General features: G+C 36.5%; 1 protein-coding gene across 7 annotated transcripts in view; it reads left to right on the plus strand.

Annotated features, from left to right (window-relative positions):
- Window positions 1-11,508, plus strand: part of ADAM22 (ADAM metallopeptidase domain 22) — a 265,124-nt gene that overhangs the window by 188,529 nt on the left and 65,087 nt on the right. For all 7 annotated transcript variants that reach the window (XM_007504968.2, XM_056800169.1, XM_056800168.1 and 4 more), the window contains exons 14-17: window positions 765-816; window positions 3,229-3,328; window positions 7,608-7,679; window positions 7,881-7,973. In XM_007504968.2, coding sequence (XP_007505030.1) covers window positions 765-816; window positions 3,229-3,328; window positions 7,608-7,679; window positions 7,881-7,973 — 317 coding nt within the window. The remainder of the gene's footprint in view (window positions 1-764; window positions 817-3,228; window positions 3,329-7,607; window positions 7,680-7,880; window positions 7,974-11,508) is intronic.

Raw genomic sequence — 11,508 nt, forward strand, 5'->3', positions numbered from 1 at the left:
GTGGTGCAAAGGCATGAGATATATATAAAAGTTTTGTTGTTGCGGCTTTTGTTTATGAGAGCTTGTATTTGTGTATTCTTTTTAATGTGGAAATATCTGCAGGATAAGAATCATTAAGTATCTTATTAAAAACTGAATGTACTCTTTGCTTATTTTTAAATAGTTATTATTATTCATGAAACCAGTAATATTTGCATGATAAGTAGCTGCCCAGGAAGTTAGATCTATGTGTTCTATTACAATTGAATGTTTTTCAGTAGCCCAGACACAATTTACCTGTATCTATATTTGGGATGCCTCTTTGCTGCCTTGCCCCAAAGGATGCTCCTCTTCTTCCCCCAGACATAATTCTAATATCTTCAGTTTGCTGTAATCTGGTCCCTCTAAGAGTATTTTGATTTTGTTTAATATTTTGGGGGGGATAATTTATAATCGCTGGAAGGGGGGAAAGCTTGTTTGTTTCAGGAAGGATATTTTGAATGAATGCTTCCTTACTTCCATTAGGTTAAAATTAATACTAAAGAAAAGATGGAATCATAAAAAATTCCAGAACACAGTATTTTTGTTATTCCACATATGGGGTATTAGAAAGGTGGGAGAATACATGAGGAGAGAAAGTTGATATATATTGCTTATAATGTTAAAAAAAAAACTGAATAACAGTTCTTTTCAAAAGGTATTTTGAGGAATGAGCAATAGACCAGAGATCTGTTTTAGAAAACTGTAATATATTTACTTGAGGCACATCTTCATGTTTTTCTTAGGTGAGTGTAAGTGTGAGGACACGTGGTCTGGATGCATAATGGGAGACACAGGGTAAGTGATTTTGTTTTTTATATTTTCACATATTAATAATAACAAAAGAACTCAATATTACTTCCACAGATGTACTTTACCACTCAGAATTATGAGACTTACTAATCAGAATTAGATTAACTACAGACAGGAAATCTTACTGTAGATATTCATGGGAAAATTAATTTATTTAAGTATATTCTCTGGAGACATGATTCAGGGATCTGTATATCCAGTTTTCTAAGCTCGTTCTTGAGTTCTAGTCCCATAATCACCAAATAAAGAAATATCTCAGAGACATCTGAATTCAAACAACTCATTGTCTTTTTTTCCAAATCTACCCCTCTATCAAACTTCCGAATTTGTGTCAAGGGCATCACCATGCTTTCAGATTTGACTGAATTGAAGCCAGAGTCAAGTTGACTCAGAGTTTACAAACTTTGAGTCATCTTTGGCTCCTCCTTCCATTGATCCAATGTTTAGCCAGTAGTTGCCAAATGTTGCCATTTCTGCCTCTATCACATTTTTCTAATCCAATTTCTCTGTAGTATCACACAAGTGTAACCTTAGTTGATGCCATCATCATCTCTTGCCTGGACTTTAGCAGTTGGCTTCTAATTAGTCCTCCTGAGTCAGGCAGCTCCCCACTCCAATCTATTCTCCTCACTTGTATGAAAGGTATTTTCTTTAAGCCCACATTTTACCATGTCCCTCCTTTCTTCAAGCAACCCTGATGGCTCCCCGTTTTCTCCAGTATAAATTGTAAACTCCTCTGTTTGACTTTTCCAATCTAGCTCTAGTCTATTTTTCCAGTAACATTATACATTATCCTCCTTTCTATATTTACCCTTCCCTAAAAACTTTGTATTTAACTTCTTTTTATTTATTTTGCATTTATTCTACATATTGATTTTCAGATATATAATATATCCTGCTTGTTGATTTTCACATATAATTCTCTCTCTCTCTCTCTCTCTCTCTCTCTCTCTCTCTCTCTCTCTCTCTATATATATATATATATATATATATATATATATATATATGCATTGTCTCCTGGAATAACTAACACATTTTAATCCAAATCTAAGAAAGTTTAATGATAATAAAAGTTTTATGGAAAATAAAGTTTAATGATATAATTTCATATGTAAGAACACTAGGTTAGGCACTCAAGAAGAAGACTATTCAAGTCCTTGCTCTTACCTCTTAAAGCCTATTTAGAGAGGCAGAAAAGGAAGGAAAGAAACAACCATTTCTCAAGTTCTGTACCAAATACCAGCTAATTAAATGCTGTTCAAATATTAGCTCTTTTTATCCTTGGGGTAATCCCAATTGATAGGTGCTATTATTGTCATCATTTTTATAAAAGAGAAAACTAAGGCAGGCAGAAATGAAGTAATTTGTCCACAGTCACACAGCTAATAAATATCTGAGTCTCTATTTGAATTGTTTCCTGGAGTTTCCTAACTCCAGGCCCAGAGCTCTATCTACCTTGCCACCTAGCTATCTTACTGCTAGGAAAAGAAGAAAAGGGGCCAGGTGGGGTTGGGGAGCAATGTAAGAATATCAATAACAACAGTTGCCTCAGGGTAGTGCATGTTTAATTGACAAATGATTACTAGACATGGAAAGATCAATAAGATGTATGGGAATCTTGGAAGATTTCTGATCTTTCAATTCAATCTCAGAAACACTTATTAAATGCCTACTTTTTATAAAGCACTGTGCTGGGCACTAAGAGAGATTCCAAAGACAGACAAATGCTCCTTCCTGCCCTAAAGGAGTTTTCATTCTCCTGGAATGGGGTGAGGATATACTTCCTACATACATTTTTGAGACAGGGTCAGTTGAGGAATGAAAGATGATTCATCACTAGAGGAATTCTGTTGGTACACATGCTGAATGCTGAAAGATGCTAAGGAAACCAGGGAGCCCAGATAAGGAGGTGGTGCATTTCAGATATAAAGAGACAGCTTGAGCAAAGAGATGGAGATGGATAATGGAATGTCTTGGATTTTAAAAACTAAACGTGGTGTGCCCACCCTTTAAGAATATAAGAGAATTCAGAGATGTGGAAATGTAGAAGGATGAGAATCAGTCCTGGTGTTTTTACTTCAAGCATTTATCAAATGACATCAAGGCAACATTAACATTTTCAGGAGAAATTGCTTTGCAAAAAATGAGCCTCCTTTCCCTCTGGGTTAGGGGTGCATATGAGGGGGCAGTTCTGCTGAAAAGCATTTGATCTTCATGAAAACTGGTAAGAAACCATTAGCTACTTTAATGCAAATATAACCCACATGGCTTGAATAAACCTATTGTGGATGCCTGAAAATTGTCTTTTTTTTTCACTTTGAAAAAGAATGAACATTCTTAACTATCAACAAGGGAGATCAATGGTGCCTAGCTATTGATTTTCTTGTTTCTTTACAGCTATTACCTCCCAAAAAAGTTCTCTCAGTGCAATGTCGATGAGTATCATGACTTCTTAAATAATGGAGGTGGCGCCTGCCTCTTCAATAAACCATCAAAGGTAATAAAACTGGTTGCTCTCACCATTTGTTTTCCATCCCTCTAAGACTTCTAAACTGTACATTCAAAGAAACAGGACTCCAGAGATAAAAGATTTCAGGTTAGGTCAACAATAATTTCCTAGAGAAAGCAAGAAACTAGTAACATCCTTTCTAGACTTGCCTGTTCTAGAGTTGGACCTAGAATGAAGTGAGGAGGGGATTCAAACCTGGGAAGGGTTCACAAATGTAAGGAGTTGGGGCAAAGATCCATTCAGATTTGATTGGATATAACTACATGGAAAACACTCAGGAATATGATCCTGAAGGTAGTAGAAACAAAGGCCTTGCCTTCTGAATTTGGGGTTATGTCTGTATTTACTCTGATTAATCACTCATCTATCTACATAAGAGGATAGCAGTGACTAAGGATTACAAAACTGAGTAATTCTGAAAAACCTAGAGCAGTTTGCTTATTATTGATTTAGGTTGAACCTATGATTTTATTGGTATTTGTTGTTGAGTCAATACAATCATGTTTAACTCTTTGTGATCCCATTTTGGAGTTTTCTTGGCAAAGATACTGGAATGATTTACTGGAATGATTTATCATTTCCTTCTCCAGCACATTTTACAGATGAGGAAACTGAGGCAAAAAGGATTAAGTGTCTTGCCCAGAATCAAGTGTCTGTGGATAGATTTGAACTCAAGAAGATGAGTCTTCTGATTCCAAACCCCATGCTCTATTCCTTGTACCACCTTCCTGCCCCTTTTGATGGTATAGGGAACAATTAATGAGGAGATTCCCATTACCAATTTATCTAAGCACTTACTTTGCAACTTAATAGCCTCAGAGAGTTTGGTAGTGATTAGGCAAATAATCATGACCTAGTTTATAGCCTAAACTTCAGAGATGAAAAAGAGGAATTGCATGAAATAATCTTTATAAACTAAGATGAAGTTTCTAAATGAAGGACCAAAGCCCTGCACCAAATATGGGAATGAATTCAAAGAAAATGCCATGCTAAGGTCATATCTCCTCTTAGCTTACGGCGAGAATGACCACTTTCTGAACATTTCCATCTTGGTTGTATATGGACAACACTGACACAAATTTAAATCAGGAAAATAGGCTCACCACAATCTGCATTCTAAAATGCCTTCTAGAGTGTGTGTGTGTGTGTGTGTGTGTGTGTGTGTGTGTGTGTGTGTGTGTGTGAGTGAGAGAGAGAGAGAGAGAGAGAGAGAGAGAGAGAGAGAGAGAGAGAGAGAATTTTTCTTTCTCATTTGCTTCCATAGCCAAGGTTTTTCCTGATGACTAATAAACAGATTTGAACTTCACCTCCCTGCTGGGTAGGTATTGAAACAACCTCTCTTTTAATCTTTGATCTGCCTTACAAGTATTTTGCATTATCAAGACCATTCTTATTAAGAAATCAAAATCTCTTGAAAGGAATGAGTAAAGAATGTTCCATCCTATGTACTTGGCTATAGCTTATTAAATTCATAGAGAACACTATGGTCACTGATTAGAGGGTAAAGTGGTTCCAGTCATTCTCATCAGGCATTTTGGATACATTTACATGTTAAAGTAACAGAGAACACTTTGTCCCAGCTAATTGTGTGAATTAAATTTTCTGCCTCTATAATTCACCGTGGTATGTGGAGCTGCCTAGTAATCATTTCCTCTTTCATTCTGTCTCCTTTGCTAGGGAATTTAGAAATTGTATTGCACTGGATTACAGAACAGTCAACTCTTTCAAAAAACCTCAGGGAGGTGAGGGAATATTATGAAAAGAAACCACTGCTGCTTTTAACTGGGAAAGAGGCTAAGGGCTTTTTACTGAGATAGTTTTTGTCTTGAGTCCAAAACAAGGGAATAAATGCATCACTTGCCATTTCAGGTTTTCAAGCTGTCTCATTTATGAGGGTCACTTTCAACCTGGAATGAAAAATAAGAAACAATTATTTCATTTGTAACAGCCAGGACTGGGAATGAGGTCTTTTTGGGTGCAAGATTTTTGGATCTGGGCATTTATGAAAGGAGCATGTGTGTCTATCTGAATTCTTGTTGTTGTTTTTTTTTTTTTGGTGCATGTCATATTCCTGGTAAAGAAGAAATTCATTTTTAATTTCAAAAGTTAATAATTCATCAACTTCTCTTCCTATCTCTAAGTCAAAGAAAGCAAAATATGGTCAACAGAGTAAGGAGTTAACCAGTATTTTTAATAATGAAATAATAATGGCAGAGATAGTATGGAAGAATAGGTAACACATTGGATTGGACGAGATATAAGCTACTTGAGAATATGGTGTGTTTCATTCTTGGTGTTTCTATTAGAAGTACATAGCATTGACACATGATAGAGGATCATTGATTGATCAGGGATTTCATTGGTAGTTCCTGGCAAGGAAATTCCTCTACAAAGATATATTGGAGTCTTGGGTTAGATAACTGGGGTACTGAGAGATGGCATAGTTTGCCTCAAATCAGGCTGCCATTGGGTGTCAGAGACAGGATCTGAACTCAGATCTTTTTCTGTCCCTGAGACTGGTTCACTATATACCACCACACCATGCTGCCATGTACACAGCAAGTGTTTAATAAACATTTGTTGATTGATGGATCAGATCTGATTTCTAGGATATACCTCCTTTCACAAAGATACAATCATTTCTTATTTTCCAGTTCAGATTAAAGGTAAATTTCCTAAGCAAATTACCTTTACAACCCAATGCAGGCTTATGGGATTCTTAGTTCCTTTCAAAATTCTGCTCAAGTGCTACCATTCATCTGAAGTATTCTCCTGATTTGCTACTAATTAATTCCCTATTTAAAAATACATCATAGTGTTTTTGTATATGAGGCAGTAGAGACCTGGCCTTGAAGGCAGGAGAATTTTAGTCCCACCTCTTACTTATATTGGCTGTGTGCACCTGGCCTCTTCACGTCAAAGTGCTCTGGGCAAAACTTCTCTTATGTCCTCTCTCTCTCTTTCCCCTCCTCCTTCCCTCTCTCCCCCCTCCTCCCTTTCTCGTTTCTCTATCTCTGTGTGGCACCCTCCCTCCCTCCCTTCCTCCTTCTCTCTGTCTCTTTCTCTGTCTCTGTCTGTCTCCCTCTGTCTCTGTCTGTCTCTCTCTCTGTCTCTGTCTGTCTCTCTCTCTCTCTCACCTTTACATTACATATTAGAACCAAGATAGGGACAGTTCCATTTTCATCTGTCTCCCCAGCACTAAACATAATTTAGATTCTTGGAATAAAGATCTGTGTTCTAATTCTTTGTCAACAAGAATTAATTTATCTCCTTGAACCTCAGTTTCTTCCTTTGTAAAATGGGGATAATGATATCTATAATATTTGTAGGGTTATTATGAGTTTTAAATGAGTAATGCATGTAAAGTTCTTGCAATCCTTAAGATGCCAAGTAAATATCAACATCTTCAATTACTGGGGCAGCTCAATGCTGCAGTGGATAGAGCACCTCCAGCTCCAGATACTTGATGTGTGACCCTGGGCAGGCCACTTAACCCTTTGCCTCAGTTTCCTCATTTGTCAAATGAATTGGAGAAGGAAATGGCAAGCCATTCCAGTATCTTTGCCAAGATAAAGAACTTTTGGGCAAAAGTTGTAACTTCCCTCAGGCATGTAAGGAATATAGATCTACATAAATTTAAGTTACTCAAAGGTTCTTAATCTGACTATGGAGAAAATAAAGAGACTTTGGGACAGTCTTAAAATTCTCTAAGGTTTTTGCTTGTGAAACAAGTCTTCTGTATCATAAGGCAATAAAATAATATCACAAATGTTTAGCTGTGTAAAATTGTAACTGCATAAGTTAGGAAGGTCTAAGTATTAATTCAATGTAATTTAAATCTATAATTAGACCATCTAATTTAAATGAACAAGTCTATCTCACATAAAAACATATAGCCATTTCTGAGATGAAAATGGAAATAGTTTGATTCCATAGTATTGACTCCAAGATGGAAAGTAAGGGTTTAAAAATTTTTTTAATAAATAAAAAATTAATTTAAAAATTAAATTAAAAAAAGAATTGAGGTTACTTCCCTAATGTCATATAGATATTGAGGAACAATTCTAGGATTCAAATCTAGGCTCTTGGACCTCATATCAAGTATTTTTCCCATTTCACTCTCCCTTGAAAAAGTAAAAATCACAATACATATATGAGCCATTGTCAGATTCTAGATGTACCAGTCACATTTGTGCCTGAGTATGAATCTTATCTTCCCATGGATCTTATGAGAGTGATTTTTAATATTTGGATTTCTCTCCCACAGTTGCTAGATCCTCCTGAATGTGGCAATGGCTTTATTGAGACTGGAGAAGAATGTGACTGTGGCACACTTGCGGTGAGTCTTTGGTGGTGACCAAGCATCCCTGAAATCCCCTGCCTTTCACACCAAGATAGGGAAAGCCATATGCATTGAGAAGCTTTTTGAATTTCTCATGAAAAGATAATAATTTGAGGGGGAGAAGAGAAAGAGTAATTAAGAAATTAGATTCCTGTCTTAGGTCGTGCATTATGTTCTATAAATATTTATGCTTCTCAGGAGTGTGCCCGGGAAGGAGCAGATTGCTGTAAGAAATGCACTTTGACAGAAGATTCCCAATGCAGTGATGGTCTTTGCTGTAAAAAGTGCAAGGTATGAGAATATCACCTTTTAACCAATTGACAGGAAGTGAATAATCCAGACCATGAAGAAGATGGGAATAGAATTCAATGAGGAGCATGGACTTTATGTTTGAAATTAGGTTTTATTAATCTCACTATTGTACTTCAATGGATTCTAGCACTTAATTTATCCCTTCTTCCACCCCTCTTTATTTCCTTTTCCTTCTTTTGGGGTGTGTTTCCAAATTCCAAGTCTATAGATAACTTCTCTTTGTGATCATAACAATTTACTTAATTTCTCACCCCTTTAGTTTCCTCAGCTGTAAAACAATCACTTGGTCCATCAATAAATATTCATTAAATGCCTACTATGTGCCAGTCACTGTGCAAAAAGAGGCAAAAGACAGCCCCTGCTGTCAGGAGCTCATAATCTAATTGGGGAAGATACAAAACAAATAACCATGTGTAAATAAGCTATGTACAAGAAAAATAAGAAATAATTAACTGAGAGAAGGCACTAGAATTAAAAGGTATTGAGAAAGGCCAGAGAGGATAGGGAAGTAAGCCTTCAGTGTAATTTAAATTCAGAGAAGGCAGAGATGAGAAAGGAGATGAACATTATAAGCATGAAGGACAAGCAATGAAATGCTCATGGTTGAAAGATGGAGTGTTCTCTTTATGGACAGCAAAGATGCCAATGTCATTGGATTAAACAGTGATATAGTGGGGAGTAAGATGTAAGAAGACTGGAAAGGTAACAGAGGGCTTAGTTATGGAGGGCTGTGAATGCCAGAAGGTTTTTGTATTTGATTCTAGGTAATGGGTATTTGCTGGTGTTTATTGATACAGATGGACCTGCATTTAAGGAAAATCATTTTGATAGTTGAATAAAGAATGGATTGGAATAGGGAGAGACAACTCAGGCAGACCAACCAGCAGACTAATACAGTAGTCCTGGTATGAGGAGAAGAAGGCCTGCACCAATATGATAGCAGTATCAGAAGAGAGAAATGAGGGTCTTTGCTGAACTTACCTCAAAAATCTCTTCCATTTATATACTTATGACATGTGACTGTCCTTCTACAATATATTTTTTAAAACTTCCTATGGGCTCATCCCTATTTAAAGCTAAATGAAAGCTTAAAAAACTTAAGACATAGATTATTAAATATAGAATGTAGAGCTAGATTTTAAAAATCATCAACTCCAATTTTCTCCTTTTATTAATGAGGAAAACATAGGCCTACAGTTTCAAAATGGTTTAGTCAAGGCAAATGAAGTAGAAAAACCAATTTCAAACCAGTTTTTTTTTAATATTCCAAATTCTTCATTCTTTCCATTATACCACATTCCTTTTTTTTTTCTGTTGTGGTAACATTTTTTCTTATCTCTTTAATCTGAGAATTAAGTGGTCTGGGCTCAGTGGCTTTAGTCCTTTTTGCTACAATCTGCCTGCCTTAAAGTAAATTTTAGGGATTTCTTTTATCTGCTTCTTTGATTTATGTAATTGTTCTTTTTGTAATTAAATAATTTCAAAGTCCAAGGACAACAAAGCATAAAAATACCAAAAGGAGAGTAGAGAAATGGTCCTTGACTCTTAGGGAGTGTATAATATTGGGGAGGCAAGAAAAACACACAGAAAGTGGCTAAATAACAATATAAGGTAGTATATGATGAACTGTCATGTGAAAGATAATGCTTTGTAAGAAGCCCAAGGTAAATATGGACAAGGATGATCAGGAGAAGGAAGGCTTTGTGGCTTCATCCCTAGTAAATCTAGGGATCTAGACCCAAATCATATGAGAACAATTGCTCATTTTAACTTAGGAAAGGACTTGTACTTCCTTCTGGTTGCTGGACCATCTCAAGCTTATATTTGTGTTCATGTTGTATCCCCCAGTAGAATGTAAGGTTCTTAAGGACAAGCTTTACCAACTTGAGACCTTCCCACTTCCTTGATCACCACTCTACTCTCTGAAACCTTCTATAAAGACTACTCTGCTTGCTTTGATCCTTGGCCTTGTGCTATATAGTCCTATCTTCCTAAATTGTGAACCATTCTGTTGTTTTGCATCTTTTCTATCTTCATGCAGAACCTGGTAGCATGACATCTACCCCAAGCATCACTTATTAAACAAGCATTGATTAACTGACTGTCCCTCCTAGAAGAGGGCTGGAACTAGGACAACCTTTGAGTTTAGACCTTTGGGGGATCAACCAACTTTTTAGGAATGACGGCAATAGCCATTTTATCTGCTATTGAGGAAGCAGAAATTGAGTTCCTTAACATGTCCAACAAAGCAGAGAGATTCATCTAGAATCTTTCTATATTTGAGGCTCCTTCCAGGGGCTTTTCCAACCACATGAAAGAGATAAGAAACATATCCCAGTCAGAAATATAGCCACTATGTATTTTCTAGAGATTTCAACCCTTGTATACTTGTCTATACATCACTGAATGGGGCCCCAGGAGCTGTGCACTATCATGAGCTAGATTCCTGGGTTACTACATGGCCTGGGTCCCGTTACTTCAATGTTCCTTGCTTTAACCAACTCAGCAACAAAATAAGGGGTTTTAAAAAATTAATGTCTTTGATACACAGAATTGTGATTTCAATGATAAAAATCATTTCAGGGCTCAAGAGCAGCAGAACATAAAAATAAACCAAACAGGGCAAACAACCATAACTCTCACATAAAAGCCTATTATAAGATGGCTTTGAAACTGTAATAAAGTCACAGCTGGCCCCAAACTTGTTGTCAGCAAACAAGGGCTCTTTAGGAGACAAGGCAGAGTGAAATACTGGTTCTGGAGTTAGAAGATCTGTATTTGAGTCCCATCTTTAAATGATCACTGCATGACTTTGAGGAAGGCACTTAAATTCCCTGAACCTTGGTTTCCTTAACCTTAAAGTGATAGGGTTAGACCAAATTGCTTCTGAGGCCCCTATGTACATATGCACAAGTAAACATCCCAAGGTAATGAGGAAGGAGGATGCATTCATATCTGACCAGATCATGGCAGTCTTTACTGGAATGAACCTTTGAAGGAGATGAAGATTCTGTGATGCCTTTTTATTCAGTCATGGAGGACAGTTCCTGCAAACACATGGACTGAATATTTAAATTGTGCTTTTTAGGTTTAAAAAATATTTTCCTCATAAGTAATATTTGTGGAGAAGTAATGGATGAAATGCCAAGCCAGAATTCAGAAACACGAGTTCAAATCTAAATTCAGAAAGTTACTAATTGGGCAAGTCACAACCTCTGTCTGCCTCAATTTCCTCAATTCTAAAATGAGGCTAATAGTAGCACGTGCCTGGGTTGTTGTGTGGATCAAAAGAGAATATTTGTAAAAAGCTCTTAGCACAGTGCCTGGAATGTAATAGACGCCATAAAAATTCTTGTTCTCCTTTTAACATCATCGCTATTTTTCAAGTAAGGAAATTGACAATTAATGAGACTTGATGGTTTTACTCTGGGTCACATAGCTAGTAAGTGCTGGAGAAAGCTTCTAATTAGAACCCAGGTTCTATATAGTATAATATCTGAGAATCAGAAGAGAA

The sequence above is a fragment of the Monodelphis domestica genome, chromosome 5 (genome assembly GCF_027887165.1).
Source record: "Monodelphis domestica isolate mMonDom1 chromosome 5, mMonDom1.pri, whole genome shotgun sequence".
In the NCBI taxonomy this organism is placed as follows: domain Eukaryota; kingdom Metazoa; phylum Chordata; class Mammalia; order Didelphimorphia; family Didelphidae; genus Monodelphis; species Monodelphis domestica.